The sequence below is a fragment of the Chenopodium album genome, chromosome 4, assembly GCF_948465745.1.
Source record: "Chenopodium album chromosome 4, dcCheAlbu1.1, whole genome shotgun sequence".
Lineage (NCBI taxonomy): Eukaryota > Viridiplantae > Streptophyta > Magnoliopsida > Caryophyllales > Amaranthaceae > Chenopodium > Chenopodium album.
Genome location: NC_137837.1, coordinates 59759537 through 59776760, shown reverse-complemented (window position 1 = coordinate 59776760; position 17224 = coordinate 59759537). Strand labels below are relative to the sequence as shown.

At 27.3% G+C, this 17224-nt stretch overlaps 2 protein-coding genes and 1 long non-coding RNA gene across 4 annotated transcripts; 2 read left to right on the top strand and 1 right to left on the bottom strand.

The window, feature by feature from the left end:
* LOC145627035 (uncharacterized) lies at nt 1-2966 on the top strand. Its single transcript, XR_014111283.1, has 4 exons — nt 1-154; nt 1387-1489; nt 1592-1653; nt 2821-2966. It is a non-coding gene; the product is annotated as an uncharacterized LOC145627035 (long non-coding RNA).
* Nucleotides 2967-6597: 3631 nt separating this feature from the next.
* On the top strand, nt 6598-8395 carry LOC145627034 (uncharacterized). Of its 2 annotated transcripts, XM_081679441.1 has the most exons (4): nt 6598-6767; nt 7022-7104; nt 7868-8065; nt 8180-8395. In XM_081679441.1, the coding sequence occupies exons 2-4, from the start codon at nt 7045-7047 to the stop codon at nt 8300-8302; spliced, it is 381 nt and encodes a 126-aa protein (XP_081535567.1). In that variant the 5' UTR covers nt 6598-6767; nt 7022-7044; the 3' UTR covers nt 8303-8395. The 2 variants fall into 2 exon arrangements, with proteins under 2 accessions (XP_081535567.1, XP_081535566.1); XM_081679440.1 differs by lacking the exon at nt 6598-6767 and having other exon boundaries at nt 6902-7104.
* Nucleotides 8396-10214: 1819 nt separating this feature from the next.
* Nucleotides 10215-13285, bottom strand: LOC145627972 (protein FAR1-RELATED SEQUENCE 5-like). Its single transcript, XM_081680312.1, has 6 exons — nt 13231-13285; nt 12151-12665; nt 11876-12021; nt 11157-11304; nt 10741-11054; nt 10215-10449 (listed from the first exon to the last, which is right to left on the bottom strand). The coding sequence occupies exons 1-6, from the start codon at nt 13283-13285 to the stop codon at nt 10215-10217; spliced, it is 1413 nt and encodes a 470-aa protein (XP_081536438.1).
* Between the last annotated feature and the right edge of the window lie 3939 nt (nt 13286-17224).

Sequence of the window (17224 nt, the reverse complement as noted above, 5' to 3'; positions counted from 1 at the left end):
GTCAGGATTAAAACAAAAAACTACCCCTAAACCCTACCAAACCGTACAAAATTTTCTCTCTCCTCAAACTTTCAATCCTCATTACTTTCTCTCTCCACAAATCCCAAAATCTAGCCCAAATTGCTGAAAAAACAACCTAAATTGCTCAAATCGGGTACGTTTTCTTTGATTTTGTTCTAATTTTATGAATTTCGCATGATTCTCATGAATTTCTTATATGATTTTCAATAATTTTTGGCGTTTTTATGGTTAGTTTTGTTCGATTTTAGGGTTGATATTGTTCGATTTTCGTTGTTGATTTTCGTTTTTGATTTTCGTTGTTGATTTTTTTCGATTTTTTAGATCATAAATCATCAGTACGACATTTTTTTTCCCGATTTTCGATTTTCATCAGTTTTCGATTTTCTTTTTTTTTTGTTCGGTTTTTTATTTTTTATTTTTTTTATTTATGTTTAAATTATTTTCTGATTTCATCAGTTTGATTTTCTTTTTTTTTTGTTCGATTTTTTTTATTTTTATTTTATGTTGCCATTATTTTCCGATTTCATCAGTTTTCGATTTTCTTTTTTTTTTGTTCGATTTTTTTAATTTATGTTTAAATTATTTTCCGATGGCATCAGTTTTCGATTTTCTTTTTTTTTTTGTTCGATTTTTTTTTGTTCTAATTGCGACCAAGCTTGATTGCGTTGTTGATGTTCTATCACTGGAATAATTAAATGATCATTGGCTCCATTATTAAGGGCAACAGTAGGTTGTTCAATAGCTCGATGAAGATGTAAGATATTTTGAAATTAACTATTATTAGCTCCATTTTTATATGGTTCATATGGTGCTACATATAGACCCCTTAAACAGGTGGATGAGGTTAGTTATGGTTTAGTTGTGGTTTGGATCACTTGCAAGTCTTGGACAGGACCCAAAGTTTTCAATTTAAGGTTGCTTCATGTCAGTTGGAGAGATTAGAAAGAACTTCAAAACCCTTTGTACAAGTGCCTATTATGTTACCATTTCTCTGCTTAAACTTTTGTACAATTAAACACTAATTCTAAATTAGAAAATTAACTGCCTTTGGTATTCCAACATTTTAACTACCTCTCACCCATTTGGTCAATGCAAAGTGTAGTATTTCCTTTATGGTAATTAATGTACTGACTAACGAGCCTATGAAAGTAGCTTGGCCCTATCTTTCAACTCAAACACAGAACACTTTGGGGCTTTGAGCTTTACCTCCAACTTTTTGAGCTGTTTAGCAATGATCAAATATAGGCCCTCTCATTAGGATTTTATTTGTTTCTAACTCAAAAGTTATTATTCTCTGATCTATATGTTATCCTCTATGTCTGTTTTTGACATTTTTAATGCTCATTATAGCTTTATTCATGTTAGATTTATTTATGTTTGATTACTTGTGCAACAACAAAGCAAAGCTTTCGATAAGCTTACTGATCGTGTCGAAGATCGTTAGCTTGATTCTTCTTGTGTTCAAACGGTCTTTTTCTATTTCCTCCAATTTTCCCACTTTTATGTGAATTAATCTGCTCAATTTCATGATTTTTTTGACATATTTTTGCTTAATAATGGTGGTTTGTAGGCTATGGCGTCGATTGCTGCTATAGCTGAAACTGAAGCTGATGCCAATACTATGAGATTGAGGTTTTTGTATTTTTTTTTTTTTTGTTGCTGTGATTTAAATTTTGTAGTGTTCTGTAGAATTGAACTCTTTTAGCAATACAAAATGTGATGTGTCTATTATTTTTTGCAAGTAATTATGTAAATAAGCTTAGCGTGTTCTAAACTATTTTTAAGAATGTTCTAAACTTGTTTTCAGCATATTCTAAACTCGTTTTCAGCATGTTCTAAATTAGTTATACTCTCTTGTTGTGTTCTTAATTGTTAGTGATAGAAATTTCATGATCTATTGGGTTGTTGGTTGGCGCTACTCTTGATTATACACAAGCTGTTCCCAATTAGAGGGTCCTTGCTTTCATAGGTGATGGAAGTTTCAGTTATTCTTATAAATGAAGTCTTTTTCTTTTGTGTTATTCTTATAAATGAAGTTTTTTCCTTTTGAAATACGGAGTATAATTGATCATAGGAATTGATGAAAGTAAAGGTATTGCTTTCATTGCAAATTTATTTGGCATGCAGCTAAATTGATTTCTAGGATATATGCATCTTTCTTCAGTCTTGTCTAAATCCAATTTTTAAAGTTAAGACTTAATGTCTCTGCACTGGCAATTTTTAGGATAAAAGTTACATACTATGTTTCCCTCCCTAATTGTTAGTTGCGTTTCTAGTTTCTATTAGTTTTGATTGTAAATGTTTAATATCTTATTTCTCTTCTATGTATCCTTCTTTCCTTTTGTACCATTAGTTGAATATTTTGAAGTCCAATTGTTGGGCAAATGATTTTATTAAACAATATCTGGTACATACTTAGCATCTTATGGTAGTTTCCTTGTACATTGTACTCTAAACTTCAACATACACATGACTTTATGAGCTTGGTATAACTGTGATTTTGAATTCGTATCAAGTATATCATTAGGATCCTGTGTAGAGTACTTTTTTTGTAATTTGGTTTGTATGCTCTTACCATTAATTGTAGGTAGAAAGACCTTTAAATGCATTGGACTTGAATGAATCTTTTAAAGAGTTAAAACTATATAATGCCTACAAAGACAACTATTTTCAGTATGTTCTAAATTATTTTCAGCATGTTCTAAACTATTTTCTACATGTTCTAAACTATTCTTATGTTTAAAATATATTACTAATGTTGGAATGTTACTAGTGTTTTCTATTTTTTTAAAATTGCAGCAAAATACAAGGCCAAAATGAAGAAAAATCAGAAGAAGAAATTACTATTATACCAGATGAAAAAATTACTTATGGAAGAAAAAGGTAATTAAAGTTTATGTATTATTTTTCCCTTATGTTCTAAAGTTTTCCCTTATGTTCTAAAGTTTTTCCTTATGTTCTAAAGTATTTCTATTATGATCTAAAGTTTTCTATTATGTTATAAAGTATATCTATTATGATCTAAAGTATTTCTGTTATGTTCTAAAGTTTTCTATTATGTTCTAAAGTTTTCTCTTATGTTCTATTATATTTTTCCCTTATGTTCTAAAGTTTTCCCTTATGTTCTAAAGTATTTCTATTATGTTCTAAGATTTTCTATTATGTTCTAAGTTTTCTATTATGTTCTAAAGTTTTTTTATTATGTTCTAAAGTTTTTTATTATGTTTTATTATATTTTCCCTTATGTTCTTAAGTTTTCCTTTATGTTCTAAAGTATTTCTATTATGTTCTAAGATTTTCTATTATGTTCTAAGTTTTCTATTATGTTCTATTATATTTTTCCCTTATGTTCTAAAGTTTTCCTTTATGTTCTAAAGTATTTCTATTATGTTCTAAGATTTTCTATTATGTTCTAAGTTTTCTATTATGTTCTAAAGTTTTTTATTATGTTCTATTATATTTTTCCCTTATGTTCTAAAGTATTTCTATTATGTTCTAAAGTATTTCTATTATGATATAAGATTTTCTATTATGTTTTAAAGTATTTCTATTATGTTTTAAGATTTTCTATTATGTTGTAAAGTATATCTATTATGATATAAAGTTTTCTATTATGTTCTAAAGATTATCATATATGTTCTAAATCATTTATATTTGATTTTAAAGGAAAGTTGTTGAAAATGAAGCGGAAGTAATTGACAAAGCTAAATTTGAGAACAGAAGGTTTTGCGTGAGACCGGTCTCACGTGAGTCCAGTCTACACGGCAACAAATATACAACAACAATAACAACACAACGCAATAACCTGCGCACGGCTGCACCACCATTGTTGGCTTGTTGTTATCACCCACCACCGTCACAAACGACAACCAAACATAGCCAGCACAGCAAACCTAGCCACAGAGCCACTGCACGATTCCTCCTCTCTCGCTTCCATGCCTCCGACGTATCGTCGCCGTCCCACCACCACCAAAATCAATGAAAACCTTCCAAAACTAACCACGGCAAGCCCGCAAATCAATTTGAAAGATGATGATGATGGAGGAGAGAGAAAGGCATATGGGGGGTTTCGGAAGTGATGCTGCAACAAACTAGGGTTGCTACCGTCATTGATTATTTGAGATAGGAATTGAGGAGTTGTGATTGCCGTTCGATTTGATTTTCACCATGGACGATGGTGATGATGATCGATGTGTTTGGATAAAATGTGAAGCAGAACAATATTTTTACTAGTCAGGTAATGTTTAGGAATTGTATTTTTTATATCAGGTATAAGAATATTTTAGTCAGGTATTAGAGATTTTTTGTCAGGAATTACAAAATTTTAGTCAGGATAAAAATTTGTCTACTCCTGATAAAAATAGTCTTATTCCTGATAAAAATAGTCCAATTCCTGACTATAATATACTAATTCCTGACTATAATATTTTTATGTTTTTGACCTGATAAAAATTAGTATATTCCTGATGAAAAATACTCTATTCTTGATGAAAACTACTCAATTCCTGATGAAACGTACTCTATTCCTGACTATAATTTAATAATTCCTGATAAATTTGATAATTAATTATTCTATTCCTGATGAAAAGTACTCTATTCCTGATGAAAAGTGTTCTATTCCTGATGAAAAGTACTCTATTCCTGATAAAAATACTCTATTCCCAACTATAATATATCAATTCTTGACTATAATATCTCTACTCTGATAATTGACCGGACTCATGTGAGTCCGTTCTACACAATACTTTTCCATTTGAGAAACATGTGCAAAGTCAAAAACGAAAAAAAAGTGTCAAGCTTTTATCAAGGATTCAACCAACTAGAAAAATGAAAAAAAAAAGGAAGAAGAAGATGATGACGATGATGAAAATGATGATCAACATGATATTAATGATGAGATTGATGGACCAAAGTTGGAGGAGAAAGATGATAAAAGAGATGGCGTGAATGATGATAGTAAAAAGGTTTTAAATTATTTGTTGATGTTTTAAATTATATGATAATGTCATAAATTACATGTTTATATTCTACATTCATGCTTATGTTCTAAAGTTAATTATTTAATTAATTAGTAAATGATTTTTGTAAGTTACATGCTTACATTTCCAAGTTGATGTTTTAATTATATACATATGTTCTAAACTTTATTTTTTATAATAATAAGTTATCTACTAATTCAAATTCTTTCTAATGCTTATGTTCTAAAGTACATGTTTGAAATTCCCATCTTCGTCTTCTAATTAAATTCAATTTCGATGGTTATATTTTTCTAAGTAAATATTCTAAATGTTACAAGTTTATGTTCTAAAGTACTATGCTTATGTTCTAAAGTTGTATGTTTATGTTCAAAATTACGTGCTTATTTTCTAAACTATTATGCTAATGTTCAAAATTATGTTTTGATTAATATATTTTAGGTTAATTTTTAAATTACCACAAAAAAAAAATGTACCCATTTTCGAACTAACCACCCGTTTAATTTTTTATTTTAAATTACCACCCCTTAAATTAAATAAATGCTCAGATTACCACCCATTTTAAAAATTCGGTGGATTTTCCATCTATAGGCCCCACCTAACACTTATTTTAACCCTTTTGACTGATTTTTTCCTTGATTTTTGTCTTTAAAAACGCTCTCTAAACTTTGATTCACATTTCCTTCACCAAATTCTACCAAATTTCAAAGAGAAAAATGTGAATTGAAGTTAGGAGAACATTTTTAAAGAGAAAAACCGGGGAAATAATTAGTCAAAAAGGTCAAAATAAGCGTTAGGTGGAGCCCACATACGGAAAATCCACCGGATTTTTAAAATGGGTGGTAATCTGAGCATTTATTTAATTTAAGGGGTGGTAATTTAAAATAAAAAATTAAACGGGTGGTTAGTTTGAAAATGGGTACATTTTTGGGTGGTAATTTAAAAATTTTCCTATATTTTATGTTCTAAAATATTTCTAATCATGTTCTAAAATTTAGTTCTAAAGCACTATGCTTATGTTTAAAATTACGTGTTTATGTTATGAAGTATTATGTTTATGTTCAAAATGTTGTTTTGATTTAATGTAGTTTTTGTTCTCATTTTAGGGAACTTTTGTATGCTGACAAAGCGGCAATGGTGATTAGGAGAGATGAGATGGATAGTCTTTCAGGATGTAGTCACATGTTCAACAACATTGCAAATGCTTTTGCTTTCATATTAAATTGTAGACAAGAAGAGTAGATTTTTTTTCTCTACTGAATGCTATGTATGTTCTAATTATCTTACCATATAGAATATTCAAGACATATATGATTAGTTTTTTGTGGTTTAATTTGGTAAAGAAGGTTTTGGTGTTAAGAATTGACTTAGTTATTTTTTTTTTATTTTTTATTTTTATCATGCTATTATATGACTATGTTCAAAAGTAATTCTGATTATATTCTAAATTACATGTCAATGTTCTAATTTACATATCAATGTTCTAAATTATTTCAAATGATGTTCTAAAGTAGTTCTGATTTAGTTCTAAATCACATGTCAATGTTCTAAAGTATTTCTAATTATGTTCTAAATTACATGTCTATGTTTTAATTATATGTCAATGTTTTAATTACTTGAGTTTTAATTTTTTTTTTCCAGCTTATTCTTTGCACTGAAAAATACATCAAAAATACTGAAAGTTGGGAAGATAGAAAAAAAGCTTTGTTTCATCAAATGAGAAAAGAAATGACAAATGCCGAATTAACAACATTTAACAACTTTCGATTGGTAAGGTTTTTTTTTTTTTTTTTTCTTTATATAGTGTTCTATTTATTTTGATTGAGTTCTAAATTACATGTCAATGTTCTAAATTATTTCTAATTATATTCTAATTTATTATTATAATGTTCTAAAGTATATGATTATGTTCTAAACACATGTTGGTTTATGTTCTAAAGTCTCTGATTATGTTCTAAACGAGGTTTTCTTTCCGGCTGTTTTACCGGATCACTATTATTTGTTGTGCTTCAACTTTATGGAAGGTACTCTCGATGTCATTGATAACATGATTCTTTCACCAAATGTTTCGGTTGAAGACAAATATGGGGATGATTTTACAAAAATGGTAAGGTGTAAAGTTTTGACTTAGTTAATTATAATTTATTTATTATGCTATAAATAAATTTAGGAACATTGATATCATATGGAACATTAACCTTATTTGGAACATTAACATAATTTTAAGTTATTCTTATTATGTTCCAAAGTTTTCCCATATGTTATAAAGTAATTCTATTATGTTTAAAAGTTTTCCCTTATGTTCTAAAGTTTTCTATTATGTTCTATTATATTTTTCCCTTATGTTCTAAAGTTTTCTATTATGTTCTAAAGTTTTTATTATGCTCTAAAAATTTCTATTATGTTCTATTATATTTTTCTCTTATGTTCTAAAGTTTTTCCATATGTTCTAAAGTATTTCTATTATGTTCTAAAGTTTTCCCTTATATTCTAAAGTTTTCCCTTATGTTCTAAAGTTTTTTTATTATGTTCTATTATATTTTCCCTTTAGAATTTAGAACATAAAGTATTTCTATTATGTTCTAAGATTTTTTATTATGTTCTAAAGTAATTCTGATTATGTTCTAAGTTATATGTCTATATTCTAAAGTATTTCTAATAATGTTCTAAATTATATATATATGTTATAATTTACATATCAATGTTCTAAAGTATTTCTAATGATGTCCTAAATTATATATCTATGTTTTAAAATAATTGTAATTGAGTTCTAAACATGTCAATGTTCTAAAGTATTTATAATTATGTTCTAAATTGCATGTATAATTTCTAATTCTAATTATGTTCTAATTATATTATTAATTTTTTAGTTGGAATCATTTGGTGAATTTTATGAAGAAATTGATAAGAAAAGTGCAATTATTTCCACTTATGAAACAAGAAATGTTGAGATGAGATGGAAAAGCAACCGAAATAAACATGATTGTGGAGTATTTTTGTTGAAGCACATGGAAACCTATGAAGGCCAATGTCAAAAACAATGGAATTCAGAACTAGAGAAGGATAATGTAAGTACAAGACATATATGATTAGGTTCTAATTACATGTCAATGTTTTAAAGTAATTCTTATTATGTTCTAAATTACATGTATATGTTCTAAAGTCATTTTTTTTTTGTGCAGTTTGAGCAAATGAAAAGGTTACGAGTGGAGTATTGTGGGAAGATTATAACATCAGAAGTAAATGAAGAACGGAAAAGAGTGTTGAAGATGGCTAGAAAGTGGTCAAAGATCAACAAATTTTGATATTTGATTGTGTAAATATTAAGTATATATAATAGTACTTTTTTGTACAAATATATGATTATGGAGATGACTATTTTGAACATGTATATACTTTGAAACATTAATATCATTTGGAACATTAACCTAATTTTAAGTTATTTTGATTGTGCGCTAATGTATATAAAGTAATTCTTAATATGTTCTAAGTTGCATGTGTATGTTCTAAAGTAATTCTTATTATGTTCTAATTTACATAAAATATTTCTAATGATGTTCTAAATTATATATCTATGTTTTAAAGTAATTTTGATTGAGTTCTAAATTACATGTCAATGTTCTAAAGTATTTCTAATTATGTTCTAATTTATTATTATAATGTTCTAAAATATTTCTGATTATGTTCTAAAGTATTTAAGTTTATGTTCTAAATTACTTGTCCATGTTCTAAAGTAATTTTATTATGTTTAGACAAAAGAATAAGCGTAAGTTTTTTTTGCGTACAATGAAGAAGGAAGAGTAAAGGAATGAGGTCACACTAAAGACACCAACTCCTCCAAAAATATATTATACAAGACATGTTTTGTAGTACTCTTGTTTATATATGAATAATATTATACAAGACATGTTTTTTTTTTTTATGTATATATAAATATATTGTACAAGACACGTTTTTTTTAATACTCTTGTTTATGGGATTGATATTTTGGTTTAAAAATGCAGTTGTTACTTGCAAAATTTGCCCAAAATAAATGGTTTACATTACTTGCAAAATATTGTGTTATCTCATACTCATCCAACCCCATTCTCATGTTATAATATTGCCAAAAATTGTTTTAATAAAAGAATAAGAGTTATAATATAATCATATTATAATATAATTGTAAACATAAGAATATAGAGAATAATTGGACAAAAAATAATATGCCATTATGTTCTCAAAATAATATATATATATATATATATATATATATATATATATATATATAATTTACACAAAATTTTTTCCATGTGCTATTTCCTAAAAATAAAATGACTCATGCGGTTGTATGAATAGCATAGTCAACCTGAAAAAAAAAATTAATAATTAGAACATAAACACACTTTAAATTTTAGAACATATTTGATGCATTTTAAAACACATACAAAATGTTTAAATTAAAAATTCAAAGTATTAAATTTAAAACTCAAAGTATTTATATAATAATAATTTTAATTTATTACTAATTAGAACATAAGAAAAAAAATGTTTACTTACAATATCACTTGACTTTCCCTGGACAATTACGACTATCATGATTACCAATCTCTCCACATGCTCTACATAATCTTTTCTTCTTTTGACTTTGTTCAACAACTTTTTCTCTGTCACTCTTCATTCTCTTGTCACTATTTGGAACATGCGTATCATTTGGAACATTAACCTGATTTGGAACATGAACCCCCGTACCTTTGTTTTTTGAAATTTTAGGAGCTTTGATCAAAACTTCAGAAGGTAAACTAGCTCCAATAAGCATTTTAATGTCTTTAACTTTGCTACAAATATTGTTGCTTCCATTTGTTGTTTTCTTTTGTTCCAAATCTATTCTCATGGCTCAAATTTTTTGACAAGATCACTTAGATCATCTTCATTGTTTTGCACTAAACTCACACAAGCATGAATTTCACACCACAAATCATTTAATATCATCTTCTTATCTACTGCATTAAGACATTCCTCTAAAATATTACCCTCTAAATAAAAAATGGGTTTCTTATAAGCCATTGTACACCATCTATTTAGAACGTAAGTCTTGGGAATTTTTTCTAACATCCTTGCCTTTCACACCCAAATCATATGCCTACAAGACACACCATCACGTTCAAATTTTTTACAAAAACACTTGGTATCTAAGGTAGTTGGATAAAAAACAACATCAAAAGCCCTCCTCCTAGATCATTCCCTTAATTTGAAAATGTAAATCTCATTGTCCTTCTTCATCTCCTCAACACCACAATTAAAACATCCAATTTCAAGTTCATATTGAAAATCATAAAAAATTGTTGTTGTAAACAACTCGGAAGCATCTTTTTCTAAAGGAATTGGAGTCTTACACTCTGGACGCTTATTCTTCGAATCATTATCCATTTTATTTTGGGTGTGCCTTTGAGCATCTAATGCACATTCAAACCTATAGAAAATAAAAATTAACTTTAGAACATAGAAAATAACTTTAGAACATAAAGTGAATTACATTAGAACATATTAAAATAATACACATGACATAATTATTATGATCTAAATACTATTAAAACATTAAACTAAAACTTGAAAACATGTAAGACAAAATTTATAAAATAAAAGAGAGTTGAAAAAAATGGTAAAACTATAAAAAAAAAAAAAAAAAAACTTTAAAGCATTAAAGAAAAACTTTTGAACATAAAGATTAAAATTAGAACATATATAGACATTTACATATTACCTCATGTAAAACTCAATCAAAGTGAGATGGTGATTTGTGAACATAGTGAAAAAATTATTTTCACTTTCGGATCTAGATGTTGTCCTCATGATGCCACCCAAAAATAAATCTCTGAAATACGCTGGAATCCACATATCACGTATGTTGAACATGTGTGCCAACCACTCATGATCGTTCAAATTGAATTCTGAAATAACTTTGTTCCACTTTTCTTCAAATTCTGCTGGCTCAATCTCTAAATGCCAAACACATGCACAAAGTTTTTTCAAAAAATCAGTTTCTTGGGTAATTGCCCGACCTACTTTTTCAGGCACCTTTTTCATAATATGGCACATACAAAACCTATGTTCTGTAGTTTGAAAAACATTACGAACAACAACTTTCATTGTAGAGTCTTGATCGGTAATCAAACACACAGGCTCGTTATTTCCCATTGATTTAAGAAAAGTTTTGAAAACCCATTCAAAAGATGATATATCTTCATGAGCTACAAAAGAAGCCGCAAAAGTAACACATTTCTTATGATGATCAACTCCAGTAAATGAACCAAAGATCATATTATATCTGTAACATACACAAATTATATATGCAGAAAATATTAGAACATAAGGATTAACTTTAGAACATAAAGGTAAATTGTGTAGCATAAAGGTATACTTTAGAACATTAAGGATAAACTTTACAACATAAAGGTAAATTGTGGAGCATAAAGGTATACTTTAGAACATTAAGGATAAACTTTAGAGCATAGAAATTTATTTTAATTATTAAACTTGCCAATATTTTAGAACCATAAGACATCTATGTTTAGTATATCAGCAATATATGTTTAGAACATCAGCAATATATGTTTAGAACATAAGACATACATAATTTAGAACATAAGAAATATATGTTTAGAACATCAAAACATGATATATATTAATTTAGGAACATAAAAAAATCTACATTTAGAACATCACCTGTTTGTTTAGAACGTTGTATCAAAAGAAACCATATCACCAAAAAGTGCATAATTTTTTTGACAAATAGGATCAGCCCATAAAGCTCTACAAAGTCTACCTTCTTCATCAACATCATAGTAAAAAAAAAGGCACTCCAAAGCAATTTCTTATTTTGAAAGTTATCCACAAACATTTGGGCATCTGATCCAGCAATATAAGCCTTCAAATCTCTATAAAAGTTTTTGAAATCTTGTTTAGATGCACCAACATTATCATGTGATCCATCTAATTCTTTCATTATTGTATAAGACCTCACAGGACCAACATTGTATAAGACCTCACAGGACCAACATTTACATGTGTACAAAAACAAAGAGAAAAAAAAATTACTATGATTAAAGATCAACTTTAGAACATAGTATATCATAACAAAGAAAACAATATTTGGCACATAAAAATAAATCACCTTTGAATTATTAACAATCAACTTCTTATGCATAATATGCATTTTTCTATTATCCTTTTGAAATTTTGCACAACTTGGAGTATATAAACAATGATTATGTTGTTCTTTGAAATCACTAACAACATACTTTCCGACATCATATCTCATACATATGTGAGCATTGCATCCTACACGAGTGACTAAACGTTTCCTAGTAATACGAACTTTTCCTTCTTCATCAACGTTTTGTTGAGCAATAAATTTTTTTGTTGCCTTGAAACCTTCCTTATTGCAAACTCCATATTGAAAAGCAATTATAACTTTGTTATTCTTCTTCCTTGAAGTAGTAGATTTCCTAGAAGTAAACCCAGCGGCATTTGCATATGCTTTATAAAAACTAAGACCCTCTTTGGGATCTTTGAATATCATCCCCAAACGAGGTTTTAACTCTTCGGGAACACTTAGAATCCATTCCTTAGTGGTACCACCATGGCTAAATGATCCAACAACCTCAGGAGTACGATAAATAACACCAACTACATTAGAACATAAAAAGAAAAAAAGTTTAGAACTTACAATAAAATATTAGAACAATAAGAATAAACTTTAGAACATAAAGAGAAAGAGAAACATACATATATAGAAAACTTTAGAACATACAGATAAAAGTTTAGAACATTAAGAATAAACTTTAGAACATAGTAAATTACTTTATAACATACATAATAAAATTTAGAATAAAGTGAAAAATTTTAGAAAATAATGAATTACTTTAGAACATAACTAAAATTTTTTTTGAATATTAAACAACTTTTGAACATAATCAACAAATTTACAAAATTACTTTAAAACATATAAGTAAAGTTTAGAACATGTAAGTAAAATTTAGAACATATAAGTAAATTGAAATAAAATAAAGTGGAAAAGTTTAGAACATAATGAATTACTCTAGAACATTACCAGAAATAATTTAGAACATTAAAACAACTTTATTTTAAACATAATCCACAAATTCACAAAATTACTTTAAAACATACAACTAAGTAAAGTTTAGAACATGTAAGTAAATTGAAATTAAAGTATTAAAACAATGAAAATTACCTGAATGAGTAACAGTGGAAGAAGGAGAATTATCTTCAACATCATCTAAATCCATGAATATGCCAAAACCTAATTATCATAAATACAAATTGTAGTAAAAAAATAATCTGAAATTACTTATGGAAGAAAAAGGTAATTAAAGTTTATGTATTATTTTCCCCTTATGTTCTAAATTTTTCTCTTATGTTCTAAAGTATTTCTATTATGTTATAAGATTTTCAATTATGTTCTAAAGTATTTCTATTATGCTATAAAGTTTTCTATTATGTTCAAAAGTTTTCTATTATGTTCTATTATATTTTTCCCTTATGTTCTAAAGTATTTCTATTATGTTCTAAGATTTTCTATTATGTTATAAAGTATTTCTATTATGATATAAAGTTTTCTATTATATTCTAAAGTTTTCCCTTATGTTCTAAAGTATTTCCCTTATGTTCTAAGATTTTCTATTATGTTCTAAAGTATTTCTATTATGCTATAAAGTTTTCTATTATGTTCTAAAGTTTTCTATTATGTTCTAAAGTATTCTATCATGTTTTAAAGTAAAATTTTCTATTATGTTCTATTATATTTATCCCTTATGTTTTAATTCTATTATGTTCTAAAGTTTTCTATTATAGTAAAAAAAAACAATCTAAAATTAAAATCCAATAATAGAAAAATTCAAGCAAGAAAAAAAAAATTGAAAATGAAAACTAGAAACTAAAAAAAAAAGTGAGAAAAATTAGGAAAAAAACAGAGAAAAAAAATTGAAAAATAAAAACTTGAAATCGAAAAAAAAAACTGGAAAAAAATCGAAAAAATGAAAAATTAAAAATAAACAAATAAAAAACTTGAAAATAAAAAATCGAAATAAAAAACTTGAAAATAAAAAATTGAAAAAAAACTGGAAAATCGAAAAAAAAACTGGAAAATAGAAAAAAAATGGAAAATCGAAAAAAAAAATTGAAAATAAGAAATCGAAAAAATAATGGAAAATCGAAAAAAAAGATGGAAAATAGAAAAAAAAACAAAAAAAAACTGGAAAAAAAAATGGAAAATAGAAAAAAAAAAACTGAAAAATCGAAAAAAAACTTGAAAAATCAAACAACAAATCAAGAAATACATCAAAGCAATCAAAAAATAAAATTAAATCAGAATTTTTTAGCAATTCATAAACTTACCAAGTAATTTTCCTTGAGGTAGAGGAGAGAGAAGAGAGAAAAGGTTGAGGAGAGAGAAAGGGCTGGGGAGAGAGAAAGTGTTGAGGTGAGAGATTTAGGGTATTTTTGTTTAAAGTGTGAAAAAAAAAGTTATAAAGAATTTCAGAAATGCTATTACTAAAGGAGTATTTTAGATGGTTAGATCAAAATCATTGAACGGTTGAAATGGGTTCTTATATAAGATTGGATTCTTATATAGAGGAGGGTTCTTATATGAGCCTTCATTCCTCTCTCTCTCTCTCTCTATATATATATATATATAAAATAAAATTCATCTAGTATACCTCTAATTTAATGAGTTATATGGGCTTCATCTAGTATACCTCTAATTTAATGAGTTATAAAATTCATGTGTTATTTTTACGATATTTTCTTTTTAACTAGTTAACCTATCGCACGCGGGCGTGCGGTAGTCAAAAATGAAAAATATCAGGTGTCGATATTGTTCATCATACTTCTTGGCTTAAGATGTAATTAAGTATTGTAATTTTGGGAAATAAATAATTTTAGTTTATGTTAAGTTGTGGTGAATGGAAACATGACTTTACCGACACTTTTAGCATTACTCTTTGGTTGTCTCCAAGAGTAATGCTAATAAGGAGTCACACAAGTAATCATTGACTGTTCGTAGATCTTCAAACGACTTATAAAAATAGATAATAGTTGCAGTTCCATGTTTTTTTTTTTTTTTTTTTTTTTTTTTTTTTTTTTTTAAGTAGGTTATGAGTTTGAATTGTATTTCTTGTAGGTATTTTAAATGATAGATGATAATGATGTCTTTGATAAGGGAATAAATGAGTTGTGTTAAATTATATTTCTGTTATTTATATGCTAATTATAGGTATTAGAATTGATTTTTAATTTGCATGTGAGTTTGAATGAACAATTTTGATTATATTTGAAATGATAGGAATTTAAATTTTTTTAAAAAGATATTGTAGACACCCATTTGTGTCTCCCCAAAACCAAACCCAGTGATGAGTACCTTTCACGTCGAATCATAATCGAATGAAACGAAAGTGTGGAAAGGTCTAGTGTTGCGGAAAGTTTTATTTCTTTTCTCTTCTCCCTGTTTTGGAAAACTTTATTTTTAGAAAACAGCCAATCCAGTTTGGTTGGTCCATGATATGGGTCCAATAGTGGTGTAGTTGGATGGGGCTTGCAAAGACCTTTCCAACGATATATTATAAGCCCAATTCCGATGAATATTGAGGAAGTTATGGCCAATTTATTAAACTGGGCCCGGTTTGAGCTTTATGTGCGGCCCAATGATCTAGGGGAGGGCCTAATATGATTTATCATTCCTAATGCAATTAGGAATGGTTTTAGTCTTCTAGAATCTTCTAGAAGGTTCTTTTCATTCCTAATTCAATTAGCATTGATAAGTTGACTTTGTTGACTTTTCAGAGTTTTAATCAAGATCAAATAGCATTTTTGAAGAAATTATATTATTTTATCTTCCAGTACGGTAAACTTATCGGATTTTCGAAAACGCGTTAGAATCAAGACTGGCGTCCAACCTCAGGCCTTGGCGCCAGGCGCTAGCCATTGGCGCCTGGCGCCAGCTAGCCAGGGTTGGCGCCAATCCTGTTTTGCGATCTTCAGACTCTGTTTTGTTAAATTATCTTTTTTGGCTGATTTTCTCTATAAATATCGTATCAAAAACTCCGTTTTCATTCATCATCTACATCTATCTGCAACCAATTTTCACCAATTCTCTTATTCTCAAGTATTCTTTTCTTTAGCATTCTTTCAATTCTAACTTTGTTTTCATACAAAATTCCGCATTCGCAAGATCTAGAAACACCTAGCCATATTCGAAGTTGCCTTCACCCTAGACGTGAAAGGTTTAATTTCTGAGGGTTTGGTCCCAAATCTCTCTTTCAATTATTTAATTTAATTGCTTTGATTATTATTTTCCTTGAAGTTACTAACGTGTGTATTTTGTTATTAGAAAGAGGTACGAGGCATCAAAGTAAGTACTTTAATTGATTAATTGATATTATGATGTAGAAATCATGTTTATATTGTTATTATGATATTCCTAGTATCATGTTTAGGGAAAAGGTTATAATATCAAATATGTTTATTATGATTCCTGCGATGCTTCCTATGTTCTTCCTAATATTTATTCATGTTAGTATCATGTTAGGGTTAAAGACTTGATTTTTATTGCTTAGTGACATGCTAGGGTTTGTTATTAATCTTGTTAGTATCATGCCTAGGATCTTGCAATTATTATGCTTTAATATTAACATGAACATGATTATGATTATAATCGTTATAATTTATGATTATGGATATTATAATTATTATTATTATTATTATTATTATTATTATTATTATTATTATTATTATTATTATTATTATTATTATTATTATTATTATTATTATTATTATTATTATTATTATTATTATTATTATTATTATTATTACTATTATTTTGATGATAATTATTTTATTTATGATGATTATGAATATTATTATTATTATTATTTTGATAACGATTATAATTATTGATATTGATTATTTATTGTGTTGCTTGATTATTTATATTTATTGTTTGATCACACCTTTCATGCATGTTTAAAAGGAATTGGTATTTGTAATCACGCTTAATAAGATAATTAATAATCTTGTTAGGGTTAATTGTGATTATAATTCAAGTGATCGCCAATAATAGTTTATTTGTGCATTAAATTCAACCAACATAGATAAACAGGTTTAGGGTTAATCCTATTGATTGCATGTTAATCAGAAAGCGCACATGAATACGATCAGAATAAAGTAGA

Coding starts and splice junctions, on each gene's coding strand:
- LOC145627972 (XM_081680312.1), bottom strand. CDS start 13,285: ATGGATTTAGATGATGTTGAAGATAATTCTCCTTCTTCCACTGTTACT. Junction 12,666..13,230: donor TTCCACTGTTACTCATTCAG/GTAATTTTCATT, acceptor GTTCTAATGTAG/TTGGTGTTATTTATCGTACT. Junction 12,022..12,150: donor TGATTGTTAATAATTCAAAG/GTGATTTATTTT, acceptor TGGTCCTGTGAG/GTCTTATACAATGTTGGTCC.
- LOC145627034 (XM_081679440.1), top strand. CDS start 7,015: ATGGAAGGTACTCTCGATGTCATTGATAACATGATTCTTTCACCAAAT. Junction 7,105..7,867: donor GGGATGATTTTACAAAAATG/GTAAGGTGTAAA, acceptor TTAATTTTTTAG/TTGGAATCATTTGGTGAATT. Junction 8,066..8,179: donor CAGAACTAGAGAAGGATAAT/GTAAGTACAAGA, acceptor TTTTTTGTGCAG/TTTGAGCAAATGAAAAGGTT.